The sequence below is a fragment of the Heptranchias perlo genome, chromosome 9 (assembly GCF_035084215.1).
Source record: "Heptranchias perlo isolate sHepPer1 chromosome 9, sHepPer1.hap1, whole genome shotgun sequence".
Taxonomy (NCBI): Eukaryota; Metazoa; Chordata; class Chondrichthyes; order Hexanchiformes; family Hexanchidae; genus Heptranchias; species Heptranchias perlo.
The window spans coordinates 20,944,735-20,966,839 of NC_090333.1; the positions used below are offsets into that span (position 1 = coordinate 20,944,735).

The 22,105-nt window shown below is 42.9% G+C and overlaps 1 protein-coding gene across 2 annotated transcripts in view; it reads right to left on the reverse strand.

Annotated features, from left to right (window-relative positions):
* The window catches only part of LOC137325178 (dihydropyrimidine dehydrogenase [NADP(+)]-like), a 598,790-nt gene extending 577,833 nt beyond the window's left edge, over positions 1–20,957 (reverse strand). The window contains exon 1 of one of the 2 annotated variants that reach the window (XM_067989971.1): positions 20,739–20,956. In XM_067989971.1, coding sequence (XP_067846072.1) covers positions 20,739–20,777 — 39 coding nt within the window. In that variant the 5' untranslated portion in view covers positions 20,778–20,956. Of the gene's footprint in view, positions 1–20,738 lie in introns of both variants that reach the window. The other variant, XM_067989972.1, reaches the window with a different exon arrangement.
* Positions 20,958–22,105: the final 1,148 nt, after the last annotated feature.

Consider the following 22,105-nt stretch of genomic DNA (forward strand, 5'->3'; position numbering starts at 1 on the left):
ACGTTGCTTCCGCTGTTTAGCATGCATGTAGTCCTGTGTGGTAGCTTCACCAGATTGGCACCTCATTTTTAGGTATGCACAGTGCTGCTCCTGGCATGCTCTTCTACACTCCTCATTGAACCAGGGTTGATCCCCTGGCTTCTTGGTAATTGTACAGTGAGGGATATGCCAAGCCTCAAGGTTACAGATTGTGGGGGACATAGTAGCACCACTGATTCTGAATCCCATCACTTGTGTACTATTGTTTTAGAAAAACAGTTTCAAAAAAGTCTATACTTTTACCAGCCAGATAAGCAAAGTGCAACAGGTTAGGAATTGAACAGATTTCTGGAAGAGAGCTTATTCATTCAGGTGAAGTGCCAAAGCCCACAGTGCAAAGCACCAAGGATGAAATGAACAAGAGAAGACAAGATAAATCAAGCAGTATTGATTAGGTAATGCCAATCTTCGGAGTTAAAAGCCTGTAAACTGCAATTTTAAAGCAGTCCACTAGAAATAGATAATCATAATTTTAACTAAATCATAAGTGAGTCCCCTCTGCTATTGCAGTGTTAACTTCATCAAGTGTGCTGCACTATGTACAATAACAGTTAAATAATTCAAAGTTCTAACTGTCTAATTATAAATAAGGCGCTACATGGTTGTATATACTTGGAAGAATCAGAATACATTCAGCTCAGATTCTATTTTTTTTTATTCGTTCACAGGATGTGGGCGTCGCTGGCAAGGCCGGCATTTATTGCCCATCCCTAGCGAGATTTTTACAACTGAGTGGCTTGCTAGGCCATTTCAGAGGGCAATTAAGAATCAACCACATTGCTGTGGGTCTGGAGTCACTTATAGGCCAGACCGGGTAAGGACGGCAGGTTTCCTTCCCTAAAGGACATTAGTGAACCAGATGGGTTTTTACGACAATTTGACTGTCTAGGCACCAGAGAAAGTACTCAATAAATTCCAGAGAAGAAAATGATGTGGGATTGGGTTTAAAAAGTAAACTTTGCACTGCACCTGCTGCCAATGAAATGCATGCATTTCATCAAATGTACACACATTACAATTAGAAAAAGAAAGAATTTATATGGCACCTTTCACATCCTTAAGATATCCCAAGACACTTCACAGCCAATTACTTCTGAAGCATCATAACTGTTGTAAATGTAGAGAAATGCAGCAGCCAGTTTATGCACAGCGAGGTCTCAAAACAGCAACAAAATAAGTGACCAGATGATCTGTTATTGGTGGTGTTGGTTGAGGGACAAATTTTGGCCCCCTCAGCTCTTTTTCAATTAGTGCCATCCACCAGAGAGAAGAGTATGCACAACTGTTACTGTTAATTGTGTGCAAAACAAACTGCTGTCCAAAATATCAAGAAAACAGACTGTAATAAGTGACTGCGAGAATGTGAAGCTGTCGTGAAATTTCAGTACAAAATCGAAATACAACTAGCCAACAACTTATAGAAGCACACCACAGAATGCTAAATAGCTCCTTCTACAGTAGAGGTATGGTTTTCCCAGCAGATTGTCTATGATACATTCAGTGCCATTGTGCACCCCATCTTCCAGTGTCATTGCCTTGATCTAAAATATATCCAGGTTATTGGATGAAACATTTTCACAGCAAACCGCATATGCCACAGTGATAAACTGCCAACTACTGTGGATTTGCAATCTCAGCAGAGCAGGGAAGAAAAACAAAGAGAACTAATGCAACATTCACAATATGCGATCAATGTCATTTTGCGCGATCACCCATGCTCTGCAACGGATATCCTAAAGTAAATTTAATGATACTATGTCAATGAAAAGGCCACTATAGCATACAGAAAAGTGAAGTCATCTTTTAAATCATTTTTTTAAAAACACAGAAATGATGTCAGGTGCTGAAAAATTTTGTCGTGCTTTCTGGACAGCTGACAAAGAATGATCACAATTCAAATCTGGCCAGATCAAAACAAACAGTCTCCTTTTAACTTCAATTCTGCTTTTTTAAGCTATTCCTCCAGCACAAGGAGGATGAAAAAAAGCACTACCATCTAAGAACACATCTGCTCTGCAGCGGAGACAGATTTTCATTTGTATTATTGATTTCAATTTTAGCATTTTGTATCTAACTTAGAGTTTGATGAGCTGTGGCCAATTTGGATTAAATTGAACAAGCTAATCACTATCTGTGATGGCAATTATTCTGAGCGTAAATATTAATTACCTTTTTATTATTAATGAACAAGAAACTGCATCAGCAAAATATCTCACTGCTGCAATAACACGGGTAAATTTTCCTCTGAAAACCACCCAATTCTGGACAAGAGGCAGAAAATATGAAGAGACATTACGCCGTATACCCGCCCAGTTTTACATTGGTGAATTCTCCAGCATCACCACTTCTGCTGATGTGCCTGCCCAACTATGGGCAGCTGCATTGAAATAAGGCTGTAATGACAAAGTGATAGCCACTGTATTATACCAATAGAATGCCCTATTTTCACTGGATTTTAATCACATACATATGAAATGGACATCCAGCATTACCAGGCAACAAGTTAATGGCAGAAGTACATTTTCAGGGCCACAGGAACTACAGTGAACAATCTTGTAAAATCATTGCTTCAGAATTTTTTTTCTACTGAAAACTATTTCAACACCTACCTTTGTGACTTCTTACTTTGCCTCCTCTATAGAATGGTAGAGGGGGAAATGAGTTTTTCCATTGACAATACCTGCTGTGCTTTTTGTAGGAAGAGGAATAGAGGGAGGACCAGGTTGTTCAAGCAGCACTGGAGGTTGTGATGGATAAAGAACTTAAGCTATTGTTAATACTCACTCAAATACAAGATCCGTAGACAAGATTTGAAGGGAGATAACATCTTAAACAAAAGAAATGGCGCTGAAGTACTGCACTTGTGTGTTTACGGATACTACTTTGATAAAGTCCAATATGGCTTCGCTTGAAGTACACATTGGAATCAAGTCCAAAGTGCACCACGCAAGACTGCCATATGGATGAATGTTCAAAAGTCCCCGCAAATAGAACAGATTCACACCAAAATATTGAAGTACAACAACCACGTGGTGTGTGCCAAAATCACGAGTAGCTGACAACACGGCCATCCGCTAAGAAAGTCTAGCTACACGTGAAGAAGAAAACGTTCGGGTTGCCCGACTTCTTTGCAAGGGCTAGTATTAACGCTGATCGGTGTGCATGAAGGTACATTTCATGTATTAAAAAAAGTCACTACATGTAGCTCCCTCCTGGATCGATGATTGTAGAGCGAAGATCGACAATGAAGCATTAGTGTAGCTCAAAAATGCTATCGCAAACAGTTAAATATTGCCAGGTATATAAAAAGTCACAAAAGTATACCAAGGTAGCACTTCAACCTTTGTCCAATACCTGTAGAAATCTCTTGGGCCAATGTACATGCCTGCCTGAACGTGTCTTCCGGTGCAGGTATCAGTGGCAAAGATGTTGACGGAGAAGCGGACAGAGTTGAAGGCTGCTGGCTTGGAGTAGTAGAGGTGGACGTAGACTGCCTCTGCGCGGCGGTAGCAGGAGCAGATTGTGATGCCTCTACTTCATTGTCCACATGGATGACCTTCAGTCTATCTAAGCTGACGGTATCAGGCTTCCTGTTGATATCTAGGACAAAATACTTGTCCTTGCTGCTAATCACACGAAAAGGACCACGGTAAGGAGATTGAAGTGGTGTTCTCAGCGTATCATCACGTACGAAAAGATGAGCGCACGACGAGAGGTCCTTGCGGAGTTATGTGGAATGATGCTGAACTCTGGTAAGAGTAGGGTATAACTCACTCATCTTTCTCCTTAGCCTGTCTACATAACTACTGAGGTCTAAGCTGGTGTGGTTCTCCGCTGGTATAACAAACTGCCCTGGCAGGCGAAGTGTCGATCCAAACACCAGCTCAGCTGTGTCACAAACTTTAATGGTAGAACGGATACCCAAAAGTACGAGTGGTAGTGTTTCCATCTAGACTATGGGTCTGCTTGCGCCTTCAACGAAGACTTGAGTTGTTGATGGAAATGTTCGACAAGACCATTTGCAGCTGGGCGATAGGCAGTCGTTCGGGTACATTTACTCCCCAGTAATTCTGTCAGTGCCTTGAAAAGCGCAGACTCGAACTAGCAACCCCTCGGTGTCGAAAGTGAATGGGGCATCAAGCACGGCAACCCATCTGGAAACAAAAGCTCAGGCCACAGTCTCTGCCATGATGCCTGGTATAGGTATTGCTTCATGCCACCAAGTATAAGCGGTCAATGCATGTGAGGAAATGGGTGTTCCTGCCAGATGGAGGAAAAGGACCAACCAAGTCTCTGTACACGTGATCGAAATGGGCGTCAGGCAAGGCAAACGTACCAGTGTCACTGTATGACGATTCACCTTTGCTCGTTGACATTGTAGACAGGCTCCAGACCAGTTCCTCATGTCAAGGTTAACTCCATGCCAAACAAAACATTGAGTCATAAGGTGCTGTGTAGCTCTGATACCAGAGTGAAATAAATTATGTAAGGCATCAAACATAGCACGTCTGAACTTGACTGGAACATAAGAGCGAGGGTTGCCCGTAAAAAGGTAACAAACAATCTTACCCTCTGAAGTAGAGAGAGGAACCTCGCTGAACTGGAGTGACGTGGAGCTAGCTCTCAGCTGTTGAAGTTCCTGGTCTCCCTGTTGTGCTTTGGCTAACTTGTCAAAGTTGGAGGGTGGTGCGTTGAAAGCGTTGACATCCATACAAAGCACCAGCTACTGCGTTCTCTTTACCACTAATATGGCATATGTTAGTCAAGGTGACGGACTTCCCGTGGTGAGTAATGATCAGGCTTGGACTGGAAAGAGCGAGTCAGCGGCTTGTGATCAGTGTACACACAGAACTACCTACCCTCCAATCAGTGACGGAAGTTGCAGATTGCTAGGTAGACGGCCAACACTCGCGACCGAAGCTGCTGTACCTCATTTCTGCTGGTTGCAGTCTCTTTAGAGAAAAAGGAAATGGGCTCCCACCTTCAGTCTATACACTGTTGGAGTACACCACCCACAGCTACATCAGACGCATCTACCATGATGCAGTTTGGAACATCTGGTTTGGGGTGTGCCAGCATGGTAGCTTCACCACGTTGAAAACCGTAGCACACTCATCTGTCTAGGGTAAGGACTTGTTCAATTTCCTTCCTTGTCGTGTGAGGAGATCAGTGAGTGGACGTAGGATGCTTGCACAGCTCGGTATGAACTGCCGGTAGAAGTTCACCATGCCAAGAAACTCACGCAGCTTACGTACTGACATAGGTGCCAGATAGTTTTGGATCGCCTTGACTTTGTCGGTAAGTGGAAGGACACAGTGTAAGATGCCGTGTGATGGGTGATCCACAAGTGCTAGTCGACCTGGTGACCCAGAAACTGTAAGGAGGGCACTGCAAACTGACTCTTGGCAGAGTTGATTACGACACCATACTGTGATAGGTGAGCAAATAAAAGCTGCAAGTGTCATTTGTGTTCTTCTAGCGACTCACTGGCTACAAGTTATAAACGTATACAAATGGCAAACCATGCATAAACTTACTCAATGAAGCGTTGTGCAGGGTTATATAGCCCAACAGGCACGTGCATAAACTCAGTCTAAAAGGAGTGGTAATAGCAGGTTTATGTAAATCAGTGGACTCTGCAGCAATCTGATAGTAGGCCCTGACCAAATTCAACTTCGAGAAAACTCGCTTCCCGTGTAAACCAGATGCAAAGTCCTGAAGATGCAGTATGGGATAACGGTCCGGTACTGTATTCCGGTTCAATGCGCAGTAGTCACCACACGGCCGCCAGTCTCCAGGCATCTTCTTTGGAACCACTTGCAGAGGCAAGGACCAGTTACTGCTCAAAGGTTGTATCATACCAAGCTCACGCATGTGGTCGAACTCTGCTTTCACGACATTGTAACGATTCAGTGTAAGATGCCGTGTGATGGGTGATCCACAAGTGTCAATGTGGTGTGTAGTGGAGAGCTTGATTGATGTTTCACTGTATATAGGTTGAGTAATCTCTGAATATCATTGAAGGAGGGTGTCAAAGCTTGCAGCGTTATCAGGCTCAAACATTGGGCTGACAGATGGAACACGTGAAGCAATACCTTGGACAGTCAGACTGGTTGTGGAATCAATGAGCTTTTGATGTTTGATATCCACTAACAGACCGAAATACCTCAGGAAATCAGCTTCCGTGATGGGTTTTTATTATTGCAGACGTCCAGACACCAAACGGCAATCTCGGCATAAACCAACATTCAGAGTTACTGACCTCTCTCCAAACGTGGTGATAGACGACTTGTTAGCCACCTGTAGTGAAAAGAACGGTCAAAGTAGGGTGATGGGGTTCTGGAGTTGGAGGAAGAACACTAACCACCACACTAGTGTCTATCAAAAGTAACGTTTGCCAGAATACTTGTCCGATGTAAAATAGGCGACTTTCGTTGTCATGACTAGCTACACTCGTTGCCTTCAGATTCAGCTGCTGGCCTGGTCATTTCCCTGACTCAGTCTTGGCTGCTCTAAATACATGCAAGGAGGGGTACACGTGTGGACATCTGGCTCAAAACAGCAGTGGTACCAGTATGCTGTCGAGCACTCAAGCTACGCGAAGACCACCTTTTACACTCTTTCGAGCTGTCTCGGTCACGACCAAGGCTTTGACAGTCTTTTTGCAGCTGGCAGGTCAAGGCTTGCACTTGAGCCGTGAGTCTGTCGACACGTGAGCTGACTCAGTGCACCTCACTTCCAGCTGAAGTTGCTCCCACGAGTGATGTTGGAGTGGTCACTGTAGCGATGAAGGATGGCGGTATAGCTACTTCCAAGACCTTATCACCGATGTTGGCAAGTTGTTCAATCTTGACGCTGTCGCTGATTGACACCAGGATAAGCGAGACGCTGGTGGGGAACCTTTAAGAGCTGCTTTAAAACACTGTCCGCCAGGACGTTCTGGCCTGAAAGCTGCTTCATGCGCCATTGAAGCTGTGAAGGCGTTCGATCCGCAAGCTCCTCCAAGAACAGTAGTTGGTGAAGACGTTTCTGCTCCGAAGTGTGTTTCACCAATTGTTCCTTCACTACTTCATAAGGACGCTCCATTGGGGGTTTGATTAGTAGATCTCTAACCTCCTGGGCAATCTCAGGTTGTAGCGAGGCGATGACTAGAGGTATAAAAGCTCAGGCAACCAAGTATGCTTAAGTCATGAACTGCACCTCCACCTGGGTGAATCAAATTGTTGGGTTGTTGGACCAAATGGGCAGCAGTCTAAGGCTGACTGCTGCCACAGGAACCTGCCGAGTGAGAGATGTTTCTGCATCCATGGTCATGATGAAAAAGTCAAAAATGACTCAACCTAGACTAAAAAGGTAATCTAAACTAAAGTTCATAAATAGCAAAAAGAAAATAACGTCTAAGCCAAGTAAAACTCTGGTAGGGTCCAGATCTAAAATCTTGTCAGATCATGTTGGGGGCACCAATGTGGTGAATAAAGAACTTAAGCTAATGTTAATATTCGCTCACACAAATATAAGGTCCGTAGGCAAGATTTGAAGGGAAATGGTATTATAAAAGCTGGAGAAAGTCCCGCATTCGTGTGTTTACGGATACTACTTTGATAAAGTCCAACGTGGCTTCGCTTCGCTAGTAGTACACGCTGGAATTAAGTCCGCGAAGTGTACAATGCGCGACTGCCATATAGATGAATGTCCAAAAAGCTGAATTAGGCTCTTGGCAAGCCCAAGGCGGAAGATGTGTGAACCTTGTTCAAAAGTCCCCGCGAATAGAACAGATTTGCGATAATATTGAAGTACAAAAACCGTGTGGTGTGTACCAAAATAACGAGTAGCTGAAAACATAGCCGTCCACTAAGAAAGTCCAGCTAGACAGTGAAGAAAACGTTTGGGGTTGCCTGACTTCATTGCAAGGGCTAGTATTAAAGCCGACTGGCTTAGCGTCGTCATGTGAGCTCCTCGCAGTCATTGCAATTACAGTGTGTGTGAAGGTTCATTTCATGTATAAAAAAAGTCACAAGGTATATGGCACCCACCCACTGGTACCCCCAGTTACAAAACATGTCACATGCTGCAACCAACTCCACCATTGGAACTGCACCTCCAGCGCTGTGCAGCCCCTACCCTGAATTTTTGTTAGAGGGTCTCTCCAGGCTGCCTTTGGAGAAATCACTAACATTAATCAATATCAGCTGTACACAGATGCATCAAGCAAGTCAGAGAATTACTGCTTGCTAAAGCAAGCTAGTGAATCACCTTCTCCATGCATAGTGCCAGTATGACAGGGCACTGTAATTGAGTAGCAGGATCCATTCCCTTTCTGTTTCCCCTTTCCCCAACAGACACACACTTCAGCGCTGTGACTGTGGATCATGTATCAATCCTTTGGTCCAACTGGAGTCCAGACACTTCTTTGTAAAAAGGAAGCCACCAGGTCCTTTTAATGTTCCCATTCCTTCACCCAGAGGCCCCAATTTTCCAGTATTACATGTGTAGGTAGCTTAATTGTTAGCATAATTCTTACAGTAGATGGAAATCAGTCAAGCTTTGTAATTACTTACATTTTGTCTTATTTCTGCACATGCTGTACCACACACCAATTTCCCTTCTTCCAACAGCCCTCCAGGCAGAATCCCCAGGAGATCCCACCAAAAACAATAAATGTTGAGGCAAGAAACATTAGCTAGTGTCTTTTTCATGGGTGAAATTCCACCACGTCAATGATATACCCCAATTTTGCTAACAGAAACTCTAGGGTGACATTAATTTGAAGCAGATATTAAAAATGATTAAATTTGTATTCACAGGCAGTGAATGAATCATCCCTTCCTCCATCTCTCCTGATAGTGCCTAAAATATTTCATAGTGCTCTCAGGTTTCATTATAAAAACAATTCCCACTTCAAGAGTGCTGGTTCATGACTAGGTCAATGAACAAGAGCACAATGTTCTGCTCACCATATAGTAATCTTCTTGTAGCCCATACTGTCCAACAACCTGACAATATAAAGCATACAAATTAGTTGACAGAACTGCAGGGCATGTCCTCGATCGACAGACGGACGGACGGACGGATATTGGACATGATTCACTGATATGCCTTATTAATTTCTGGCTTCAGTATGTTACATCAGATTAGAGAAAGCCTCATGTAGAAGCTGTAAGAAACTGTAACATATGTGCATTACTGCAGTCTGGATATTTATTTAAATCATTAGATGTCAAATTATACAGCAAATTTTTAAAAATCCATTTTGTTGTCACACCAAAAATTGTGTTCAGCAATTTAGCACCTTCCTTTAAAAAAAGACTAAAGTTGGAAAGTAGGTCATTTATCATGCGTGACTAAAGCACTCTCAGAACCATTGTTTATAGGAGGTATGTACGGTATACACAAGGGTTACAACATAAAACACTTGCATTTATATAAATGACTTCAAAGTATCTCAAAATGCTTCACAAAATGAATGACTTTTGAAATGCAGTGACTGTTACATGGGAAAACATGGCAGGTATTCTCCATCAGCAACATCCACAAATAAACAATAAGTTCCTTTTTAAAATTATGACATTCACTGAAGTAGTATCAGCCAGAACACTAAAGAAATTCCTTGCTCTTCTTCAAACAATGCCTCTGGAGTCTTGAACATCCAAAGTGAGAAAGCAAACGAGATGCTTAACATCTCCTCCAAAGGAATGGATTCTCACCAAGTAGCTGTATAATCAACTGGTAACGAACAGAAAGTTATCAAACCGATTTACCAGGGTTGTTTATTTCCACTCGTATAAATGATGACAGCTTTAGACACGTTTAGTAATGTAGTAAAAATTGCACATAAATACTGGGGTGGGAATGAATCACAGTAGCGAGGTCTCTGCTAGTTTGTTCAGAAACATTTCCTGTCTAAGTCTTAGTTATTGATGAATACTTCGGCATTTAGTTATAGGAAAAGTCAAATACTCAACTTTAGTAAAATGGTTATGGTTTATGCCCCATGCAGTTGCATGTATTGTTTCCAATTACCCATCTAAAAAAAATGTAAAGTAATGATGTCTGATGAACAGAAACACCTCATCAAGTTTAGTTAAGATCCACCGTGCAACTACAGGAACTTCACACCGTTCAATGTATTTGACTGGTGAGGCAAACAGCAAGATGCCATTTTCGCAAAGTTAACAGCGGAGCATTTTGGATTACCATGTTTAACCACGCATCTGCCCTCGCCTGAAGTTGTGTGATTTGCACATAAATAACAGTGAGCACCATTAGCCTCACCATTATTTTGACAGCAAATTCTGGGCCAATGGAAACTAATTTGAGCACCAGGATCAGCTAGGAGTATTGCATCAGCTGTACCTATAGCTATATGTACAGTTAGACTACAACAGAAAGTAGAGAGATATCCAAGCTTTTGGGCCTAGAACCAGATACATGTGATCAAACAGAAATGAGACACTCTCATACACAAAAAAGTTCTCCCTACTCTCTGCTCATCTAACCTGAAGCTTGAAAACTTGGAAGCTTCAGGTAGCCCTTTAAAGTTCCCAGGCCTGGAGAACTAGTGAAGACATGTTCCAGACTTCAGAAAAAACAGCTGCTCCCCAATTGATTGATTTAGAGCAGAAAGCAGCCTTGTTCAGTCTTGCAGGCCCAGGAAATCTAAAAAGCTAAGGCTTCCAAACAAGTGTTGCACACAAAAAGAACTGGCAGAGGCTTCACAGGTTGGATCAAAAGGAGCTTGTGAACCTGAGTCTTAACCTCCCTTGAAGTACGAAGCTGTTACAGTAAGTGGGATGAGAGGTTTATCTTCATCAGAGGTGAGAAAACATATTACTAGGGCAGAGTAGAAAGTCGTTAACCTCTATCTGGTTATATATTATACTCAACCTCGTGTGCTTGATGCTGACAATGCCAACCGTAGTCTGACTTACTAATGAAGACAAAAATCTTCTAACTACAGTTTACTTTCTAATTAAATGTAGATTTGTTAGTACATAATAAATGTCTCCATGAATACACAGTCTCTCAAAGTACATTTAGTATAATCCATTTATAGCAATAAAACAATTAACAGTACAAAACTTGGACCCAAGAATTAAGATTGAACCAAATTTGTTCAGCTCCCCGATAGCTTCAGTACAGTATACCAAGGTATCTGAGAATTCATTAAACAACAAGTGGAGTGGATAAGTTCATAGTTCAAAAGAAACTGTGTTCTGCATCAAATAACAAATGTGCTTTACACCATGAAGTACACCAGTAGCTTGCATACTTAGTTCAAAGAACAACAAGTGATTGGGTGGACAGTCATATGTTTTCACTGATTCGATAGTTTAGTAACTCGCATTGCAACATATGTCTTATTCAGAGTTAAAGCCTTACCTATTCAGATAATTCCTATTAATACATGTTACAGGTTAACTTTGAAAAATGTTTAACTTGGGAACAGGAAAGTGCAAGAAAACCTAGGTCATATCCAGTAAATCGCATTCTCCATGTTATTATTCTGCTCACGGTCAAAAGTAAAACTAGTTTAAATAGACATTTTGCAACTACCTGTTGACATTTTAACATGCAAATCTCTATAGTGCAGTGCTGGTCCCAGAGTTTGACAGAATTAGGGTCCTGATTTTTGACTCGACTGTGGTGGAGGTGCTGACATTTTGCAGTCCTGGACTTTAGCAGGGGGGTGGGGGGGTGGGGGTGAGGTGGTGCGTGCTGAAGTTTGTCAGTAATGCAGTTTGGATCCTGCGGTTTTGTAGCACTGGGAAGAGAGTACTTGGCTTTTGCAGCAAGGAGGTGGGGGAAGAGAGGAAAGGGTTGTGGGGTCACTGTATTGATGGAATGGTCTTAGGGTTTACCAGCACTTGAGTGTCCAGAATCATGGCCACTGTTGAACTGGACACAGTTTAACTTTGATCTGGTAGTTTGAGTGCTGAGGATGGGGCAAAAGTCAGACGGAAGGATCTCAAATAGGGAATGCTGGGAGAGCAGTTGAGAGATGGCAATGCATCCAAAGATTGGAGAAAAAGGAAAGGTCGAAGAGAAGGCAGCAGTTGAAAGTATTTCTTTCTTTAAAAAAAGGAAAGGGATAATATTAGTGCTTTTGAAGAAGGTGGAGACAGTGTCAGAGGATAGGGTTAGGATGATTATTTCTGCAAGTTATGGAGCTGGGCTAGGCATGTGGAATCAAGGAGCAGGTAGTGGGCTTCATCAACATGAGCAGCTTGTTAGGGGAGGGGGACAGGGAGGAAAAGGAGAAACTATAGAATGAATGAAAGGGGGTGGGGTTTTGTCAAGAAAAGTGAAAGGCAGAGAAATGTATGGGGTAGGGAAGATTACATGGAAATTACAAGATGGAAACAGGCTATGTTGATGTTCATCCTCCTCACAAGCAGCAGTCCTAATCCCACATGCCCACTCTGTTCCAATATCCCTTTATCCCCTTTTCTTCAACCACCTGTCTAATCTATTCTTAAAAGTTGACACGGTTCTATCACGAACTCCAGCAGTGAATTAGTTACTAGGCCTATTTTAATATTGTCTGCAAAGTTGCACCACTCCCTCCAGCCCTATGATCCAACAAAAACATCTATAAATACTTGCAACTCATGTTAACAGGATATGCATGAGATACTATACTCAATTGCTTGCCTTTTGACTACACTAGTCCCAGAGTGCTGCAAACCAAATGTGGATTATTCAGCATTTGTTCTTGCAGATGAATACATAGCTTCAACACCTTTATCTGAAAATTACAAACTTCATAACCATTGATTTTACTAAATTCTTGCTTTAATTGCCTACAGTTCAAATGTCACACCTATGAAAAAAACAATCCCAATACAATTCAGTACAAGTTAAAAAAATACTTTTACTATTGCACATAATTTTACTGGCAGGCATGTAAACCAAGCAAACTAGGAAAAGCAAAATGAAATCATACACAGCACATAGGTAAGCCTTCAATATACAAATAAATGTTCATCACTTAAAATGAACAAAAGCAAGACCTACAAGTATTGTGGATATAATCAATTATGAGGATTTCTACAAGTACACCACTTATGAAAGGTTTGCCTGTCTTGAATAAGTGGATACAGAAGATATTGACTGATTAATGCCACTGTCAAACAGTGCCCCATGGCTACATGGAAGGCAGAAGTTTGCAATACAAGTCAATAGCAATTCAGAGAGGTGAACACTTACTTCCACATGTTGTGGTCATATCCAATTATTTACACATATTGGGATCACATTTTTAAAAACAATTACCACACATTACTGGTGTTAATGTCAAACCAGATCCCAGATATTTTCTCCACAGATGCTGCCCAACTTGCTGAGCTTCTCCAGCATTTTCTGTTTGTATCCTAGATATTTGTTAGGCCTTCTGGTGCAAGTGCCAAGTGACGTCCGTTCCCCCCTCAAACTGAGAAATTATTGAACCACCTGTCATGGCTACTCTATACTGGTGTTAAGGTATCCAATTGTAGTACCCGTGGGATGAACAAGTGCCAGTATGTTTTGGAAAATGGCCCAGTCAAAATGAAACCTGACTGGAACAACATTAGCTCCAAGACATTTCTGTTCTTGTGAGCAGCGGTAGTGACTAATGCAAATTAAGAGCTCAAACTGTAACTTCACCATCAGTCTAAAAAAAAAGTAAATTTTTTTTGTTTATTCTTGGGATGTGGGTGTTGCTGGCAAGACCGGCATTTATTGCTCTGGAGAAGATTGCAGTGAGCCTTCTTCTTGAACCACTGCAGTCCATGTGGTGATGGTGCTCCCACATTGCTATTAGCTGGTGAGCTCCAGGATTTCGATCCAACAACAATGAAACGATGAAGGAACGGCAATATATGTTCAAGTCATGATGGTGTGTGATATGGAAGGGAATTTGGAGATGAGTGTTCCCATGCACCTGCTGCCCTTGTCCTCTAGGTGATGGAGGTCATGGTTTTGGGGCTGCTGCGAGTTGCTACATTGCATCCTGCAGATAGTACATACTATAGCCACAGTGTACCAGTGATGGAGATAGTGGATGTTTAGGTTAGTGGGTGAAGTGCTGATCAGGCAGACTGTTATGTTCTGGATGGTGTCGAGCTTCTAATATTGAATCGGGGACAGGGACTCGATAAAATTAACATAAGTAAAGCAACAGTAATGAAGAAAATAATAGCACGAGAGTGACAAATCCCCAGGACCAGATGGTTTCCATCCCAGGGTTTTAAAGGAAGTAGGTGAGCACATTGCAGATGCCCTAACTATAATCTTTCAAAGTTCTCCACATTCAGGAACTGTCCCTCCAGATTGGAAAATTGCACGTCACTCTGCTTTTTAAGAAAGGAGAGAGGGGGAAACCGGGGAATTATAGACCAGTTAGCCTAACATCTGTTGCGGGGAAAATGTTAGAGTCTATAATTAAGGATAGGGTGAATGAACACCTCGAGAATTTTCAGTTAATCAGAGAGAACCAGCATGGATTTGTGAAAGGTAGGTCGTACCTGACAAACCTAATTGAATTTTTTGAAGAGGTGACTAAAGTAGTGGACAGGGGAATGTCAATGGATGTTATTTATACGGACTTCCAGAAGGCATTTGATAAGGTCCCACATAAGAGACTGTTAGCTAAGATAGAAGCCCATGGAATCGAGGGAAAAGTATGGACTTGGTTAGGAAGTTGGCTGAGCGAAAGGCGACAGAGAGTAGGGATAATGGGTAAGTACTCACTTTGGCAGGATGTGACTAGTGGAGTCCCGCAGGGATCTGTCTTGGGGCCTCAATTATTCACAATATTTATTAATGACTTAGATGAAGGCACAGAAAGTCTCATATCTAAGTTTGCCGATGACACAAAGATTGGTGGCATTGTAAGCAGTGTGGATGAAAACATAAAATTCCAAAGGGATATTGATAGATTAGGTGAATGGGCAAAACTGTGGCAAATGGAATTCAATGTAGACAAATGTGAGGTCATCCACTTTGGATCAAAAAAGGATAGAACAGGGTACTTTCTAAATGGTAAAAAGTTAAAAACAGTGGATGTCCAAAGGGACTTAGGGGTTCAGGTACATAGATCATTGAAGTGTCATGAACAGGTGCAGAAAATAATCAATAAGGCTAATGGAATGTTGGCCTTTATATCTAGAGGACTGGAGTACAAGGGGGCAGAAGTTATGCTGCAGTTATACAAAACCCTGGTTGGACCGCACCTGGAGTACTGTGAGCAGTTCTGGGCACCGCACCATTGGAAGGACATATTGGCCTTGGAGGGAGTGCAGCGTAGGTTTACTAGAATGATACCTGGACTTCAAGGGTTAAGTTAAGAGGAGAGATTACACAAATTGGGGTTGTATTCTCTGGAGTTTCGAAGGTTAAGGGATGATCTGATCGAAGTTTATAAGATATTAAGGGGAACGGATAGGGTGGATAGAGAGAAACTATTTCCGCTGGTTGGGGATTCTAGGAGTAGGGGGCAGTCTAAAAATTAGAGCCAGACCTTTCAGGAGTGAGATTAGAAAACATTTCTACACACAAAGGGTGGTAGAAGTTTGGAACTCTCTTCTGCAAACGGCAATTGATACTAGCTCAATTGCTAAATTTAAATGTGAGATAGATAGCTTTTTGGCAACCAAAGGTATTAGGGGATATGGGCCAAAGGCAGGTATATGGAGTTAGATCACAGATCAGCCATGATCTTATCAAATGGTGGAGCAGGCATGAGGGGCTGAATGGCCTACTCCTGTTCCTATGTTCCTTGTTGCAGCTACACCCATCCAGGCAAGTGGAGAGTGTTCCATCACACTCCTGATTTGTGGCTTATAAGCTTTGGAAAGGATTTGGGGAAATCAAGAGGTGAGCCACTCGCCACAAAATACTTGCCACATTGACCTGCTCTAGTAGCCACGGCATTTTTGTGGCTTGTACTGTTGAGCTTCCAGTCAATGGTTAATGGGGGGGAAACTCGACAATGGTAATGCTATTGAATGACAAGGGGAGGTGGATAAATTCTCCCTGTTGGAAAGAGTCATTCCATGGTACTTGTGTGGCATGAATATTATTTGCCACTTATCAGCCCAAGCCTGGGTCTTGTCCAAGTCTTGCTGCATAAGTGCATAGACTGTTTCATTATCTGGGGAACTGCAAATAAAGCTGAGCAATCATCAGTGAACAGCCCCACTTCTGACCTCATTATCGTGGGAAGAAAATTGATGAAGCATCTGAAGATGGTTGGGTCCAGCACACTACCCTGGGGTGCTCCTGTAGTGATTGCCTATGGCAGAGATGTTTAGCCTCCAACAACCACTTTCCTTTGTGCCAGGTATGACTCCAGCCACTGAAGTATTTTCCCCCGATCCCTATTGACTTCAGTTTAACTAGGGCATATTACAGAGGTGGAAGTAGGTGGCCTTTGTAATAGAGAGGATATGGGGGTCGGTAGTTTAACCGAGATGTCAAATAGGACGCCAAGATCGTAAACAGTTCGCTTTACCCTGAGTCAGTGACCAGGGAGGGAGATAGAATCAGTGGTGAAGGAACAGAGTTCGTGGTGGGGGCCATAGACAATGGCTTTGGTTTTCCCAATATTTAATTGGAGGAAATTGCAGCTGGATGTCAAACAAGCAGGCTGACAACACAAAGGCATTGGAGTGGTCGAGAGAGAGTTAGTGGTGAGGTGGAGCTAGGTGTCATCAGCATACATGTAGAACCTGTTGTATTTTTGGATGACATCGCTAAGGGGCAGTATGTAGATGAGAAATAGGAAGGTGCCAAGGATAGATCCTTGGGAGACTCCAGAAGTAAGAGTCATAGGAAGAGGAGTATGCCTTTTGGCCCCTCGAGCCTGTTTAGCCAATCAATGAAATCACGGCTGATCTGTGACCTAAGTCCATATACCTGCCTTAGCCCCACATCCCTTAATATCTTTGGTTAACAAAAATCTATCAATCTCAGATTTAAAATTAATAGAGCCAGCATCAACTGCCATTTGCAGAAGAGAGTTCCAAACTTCTACCACCCTTTGTGTGTAGATATGTTTCCTAACTTCTCTCCTGAAAGTCCTGGCTCTAATTTAGGCTATGTCCCCTAATCCTAGACTCCCCAAATAGCAGAAATAGTTTCTCTCTATCCACCCTATCAGTTCCCCTTAATATCTTAAAAACTTTGATCAAATCACCCCTTAATCTTCTAAATTCCAGGGAATACAACTCTAGTTTGTGTAATCTCACCTCGTAACTTAACCCTTGGAGTCCAGGCATCATTCTAGTAAATCTACGCTGCACTCCCTCCAAGGCCAATATATCCTTCCTAAAGTGCAGTGCCCAGAACTGAACACAGTACTCCAGGTGTTTGTATAGCTGTAGTATAACTTCTACCCACATGTATTCTAGTCCTCTAGACATAATGGCCAGTATTCCATTAGCCCTTTTGATTATTTTCTGTTTCTGTCCATGACATTTTAATGATCCATGTACACCAAATCTCTTTGGACCTCCACTGTTTTGAGCTTATCACCATTTAGAATTTCTCTGGTCTATCCTTTTTAGGTCCAAAATGGATGACCTCACACTTGCCTACAGTGAAATCTGTTTGCCACAGTTTTGCCCATTCACTTAATCTATTAATATCGCTCTCATCAACGAGGGCAATGCGGTTGACATGGACTTCCAAAACGCATTTGATAAAGTGCCGCATAATAGGCTTGTCATCAAAGTTGAAGCCCATGAAATAAAGGGGGCAGTGGTAGCAAGGATACGAAATTGGCTAAGTAATAGGAAACAGAGTGTAGTGGTGAGCGTTTGTTACTCAGAGGGAGTATACAATGATGTTCCCCAGGGGTCGGTACTAGGACCACTGCTTTTCTGGATATATGTTAATGACTTGGACTTGGGTGTGCAGGGCACAATTTCCAAATTTGCAGATGACATAAAACTTGGAAATGTAAAAGACTTCAGGAGGATAGAGACAGGCTGGTGGAATGGGTGGACACGTGGCAGATGAAATTCAACGCAGAAAAGTGTAAATTGATACATTTTGGTAGGAAGAACGAGGACAGGAAATATAAACTAAAGGGTACAATTCTAAAAGGGGTGCAGGAACAGAGAGACCTCGGGGTACATGTGCACAAATCTTTGAAGGTGGCAGGACAGGTTGAGAAAGCAGTTAAAAAAGCTTACGGAGTACATGGCTTTATAAATAGAGGCATAGAGTACAAAAGCAAGGAAGTTATGTTGAACCTTTATAAAACACTTGTTCAGCCACAACTAAAGCATTGTATCCAATTCTGGGCACTGCACTTTAGGAAAGATGTGAAGGCCTTAGAGAGGATGCAGAAAAGATTTACTAGAATGATTCCAGGGATGAGGGACTTCAGTTACATGGATAGACTGGAGAAGCTGGCGTTGTTCTCCTTAGAGCAGAGAAGGTTGAGAGGAGATTTGATAGGGATATTCAAAATGAAGAAGCATCTGGACAGAGTAGATAGAGAGAAATTGTTCCCATTGGCAGAGGGGTCAAGAACTAGACTTAAGGTGATTGGCAAACGAACCAAAGGCAACATGAGAAAAAAAACTTTAAAAAAAAACACAGCGAGTATTGTGATCTGGAATGCACTGCCTGAGGGGGTGGTGGAGGCAGATTCAATCGTGGCTTTCAAAAGGGAATTGGATAAGTACTTGAAGGGAAAAAATTTGCAGGGCCACAGGGATAGAGCACGGGAGTGGGACTAACTGGATTGCTCTTGCACTTGCTCAGCACTTCAGCCAGAAGTGCCGAGTGGATGATTCAACTTGGCCTCCTCCCGATATCTCCACCATGACAGAAGCCAGTCTTCAGCCAATTCGATTCACTCCAGCACGATATCAAGAAATGGCTGAGTGCATTGGATACAGCAAAGGCTATGGGCCCCCGACAACATCCCGGCTGTAGTGCTGAAGGCTTGTGCTCCAGAACCAGCCGAGCCTCTAGCCAAGCTATTCCAGTACAGCTACAACACTAGCATCTACCCAACAATGTGCAAAAATTGCCCAGGTATGTCCAGTCCACAAAAAGCAGGACAAATCCAATCCAGCCAATTAACACCCCAGTCTACTCTCAATCATCAGCAAAGTGATGGAAGGGGTCGTCGACAGTGCTATTAAGCAGCACTTGCTCACCGATAGTCAGTTTAGGTTCCACCAGGACCGCTTGATTCCAGACCTAATTACAGCCTTGGTCCAAACATGGACAAAAGAGCTGAATTCCAGAGGTGAGGTGAGAGTGACTGCCTTTCACATCAAGGCAGCATTTGACCGAGTGCGACACCAAGGAGCCCTAGTCAATGGGAATCGGGGAAAGCTCTCCAGTGGTTGGAGTCATACCTAGCACAAAGGAAGATGGTAGTGGTTGTTGGAGGCCAATCATCTCAGCCCCAGGACATTGCTGCAGGAGGTTCTCAGGGCAGTGTCCTAGGCCCAAACATCCTCAGCTGCTTCATCAATGACCTTCCCTCCATCATAAGGTCAGAAATGGGGATGTTCGCTCATGATTGCACAGTGTTCATTCCATTCGCAACCCCTCAGATAATGAAGCAGTCCGTGCCCACATGCAGCAAGACCTGGACAACATCCAGGCTTGGGCTGATAAGTGGCAAGTAACATTTGCACCAGGCAATGACCAACTCCAACAAGAGAGTCTAACCACCTCCCCATGACATTCAACGGCATTACCATCACCGAATCCCCCTATCACGATCCTGGGGGTCACCATTGACCAGAAACTTAACTGGACCAGCCACATAAATACTGTGGCTACATGAGCAGGTTAGAGGCTGGGTATTCTGCTGCGAGTGACTCACCTCCTGACTCCCCAAAGCCTTTCCACTGTCTAGAAGGCACAAGTCAGGAGTGTGATGGAATACTCTCCACTTGCTCGCAGCTCCAACACTCAAGAAGCTCGACTCCATCCAGGACAAAGCAGCCCACTTGATTGGCACCCTATCCACCACCGGCGCACAGTGGCTGCAGTGTGTACCATCCACAGGATGCACAGCAGCAACTCGCCAAGGCTTCTTCGACAGCACCTCCCAAACCTGCAACCTCTACCACCTAGAAGGACAAGGGCAGCAGGCACATGGGAACACCACCACCTACACGTTCCCCTCTTGGTCACACACACATCCCAACTTGGAAATATATCGACATTCCTTCATCATCACTGGGTCAAAATCCTGGATCTCGCTACCTAACAGCACTGTAGGAGAACCCTCACCACACGGACTGCAGCAGTTCAAGGCGGCGGCTCACCACCACCTTCTCAAGAGCAATTAGGGATGGGCAATAAATGCTGGCCTTGCCAACGACACCCACATCCCACAAACTAATAAAAAAAAATCCGCCACAGACTCGACGGGCCGAATGGCCTCCTTCCGTGCTATAACCATTCTATGATTCTCAAGTAATTTTATGCTTCCAAAATATAGCCACATCCCATTCTACTGTTATCAACAGGACAGGCCAGGACACGCACCACACAGGGGGTAGGACGACAAGAATTCAACTGAACACATCTGACCTAATATCGGACAAAACATCTGCTTGTTTCAGGCATCTAAACCTTCCGTAACAAAGTAGTCACCTCACTACTATAAGAACCCAAAACATAGAAATACATACACAAAACAGAAATTATAAGTTCGAAGCATAACTCTGAGTACCTCTTACCTCAATATCTGGCAAATCAATGCTCAGCATTCTGGACATCGTGATGTTCAGGAAGCGAATTTGCTCACGAATGACAACTTTAAAGGAAAACTTCTTCCTCGCGAGTTCAACCAGCGGCTCGTGACGCTGCAGCTGTGACTGATCCCTGAATCCCAGGTTACAGCAATTTAATGAGGGCGACAGCACTCAACTGCAGACTGGGGATATTCTCGCGGCCGTGGTTGAAAGTACATCAGATAAGCTTTGTTTTGTTGGGTGGGGAGGGGAAAGTACAGGTTATATTTCAAATGTGTTTAGACACGTAGCATATTGCTTATCTCTTTATCACAGTAAGCCCGGCGAGATCAAATATGAGCTATTTTAGCCGTTGGCACAAATAACTGAATATAAAGCTTAATTTCTGAAGTAGTCACTGAAAATATTTTAGATTCGACTCGTTTTACTGTATACATTAAAGATCGACTTGTGAGTGCATCATCATTACACACTATGGCTACAGGTTCCTCCATGTAAGAACAGTGCCGACGTATCTGGACAACTAGATTATAAATATTTGTCGGCATAGATCATTTGGGCCGAATGGCTTGTTTCTGTGCTGTAGACTCAATGTAAGATTACTGTACCACTTTGGTCGTTAAGTCAAAAATCTCTGGCACTTTCCCTTGATTTGTTATTAACATTCTTAAATTGGTCGACACAATTGATTTTCTCCCATTTTGAGTGAATATATCCTTGGATTTAATGGACAACCCCATTGTGGTTTGTGGTTGTAAAAAATAAACAAAACTGCAAGTGCTGGATATCTGGAAAGAGAAACGTCAACATTTTAAAGAGAAAAGCCAACTTAATGTTTCAGGTCTGTACCCCTCATCATCAAAAGTAAGCAAGCCCTTTTATCGGGCGGGAAAAGACGAGTAGGAAATGAGACAACAAATACTTCTATCACTCGGACCAAGACATGCAAACTACTGAATAGAAAAGCAGGAACCTGTTGAATGATATAAAAGATCGTTTCACTGGGGAAATAAAAGGAGACTGGAAGAATAAAGAATGTGAAAAAGATGGGAAAGTCTGGAGAATGAAATGAAAACAGAAAATTCCAGAAACACTGAAGGGAGAAACGGCCAACATCGCAGAAACCCACATTATGTTCTGATGAGGGGTCCACATCCAGAGCATCAACTGACCTTGGATACCAACAAGCCCAGTCCACATCCCCAGCATACCTTTCTGGAAATAAATGGAGGTTGTAAAGTCTGAAGTTATTGAAGTCAATGTTCAGATGCAGATTTTCCAGCTGAAAGTATCCTCTATTTATTATTCTCCTTCTCAAACTCACTCTCTTCATCCTGCTCACTGCAGCTACA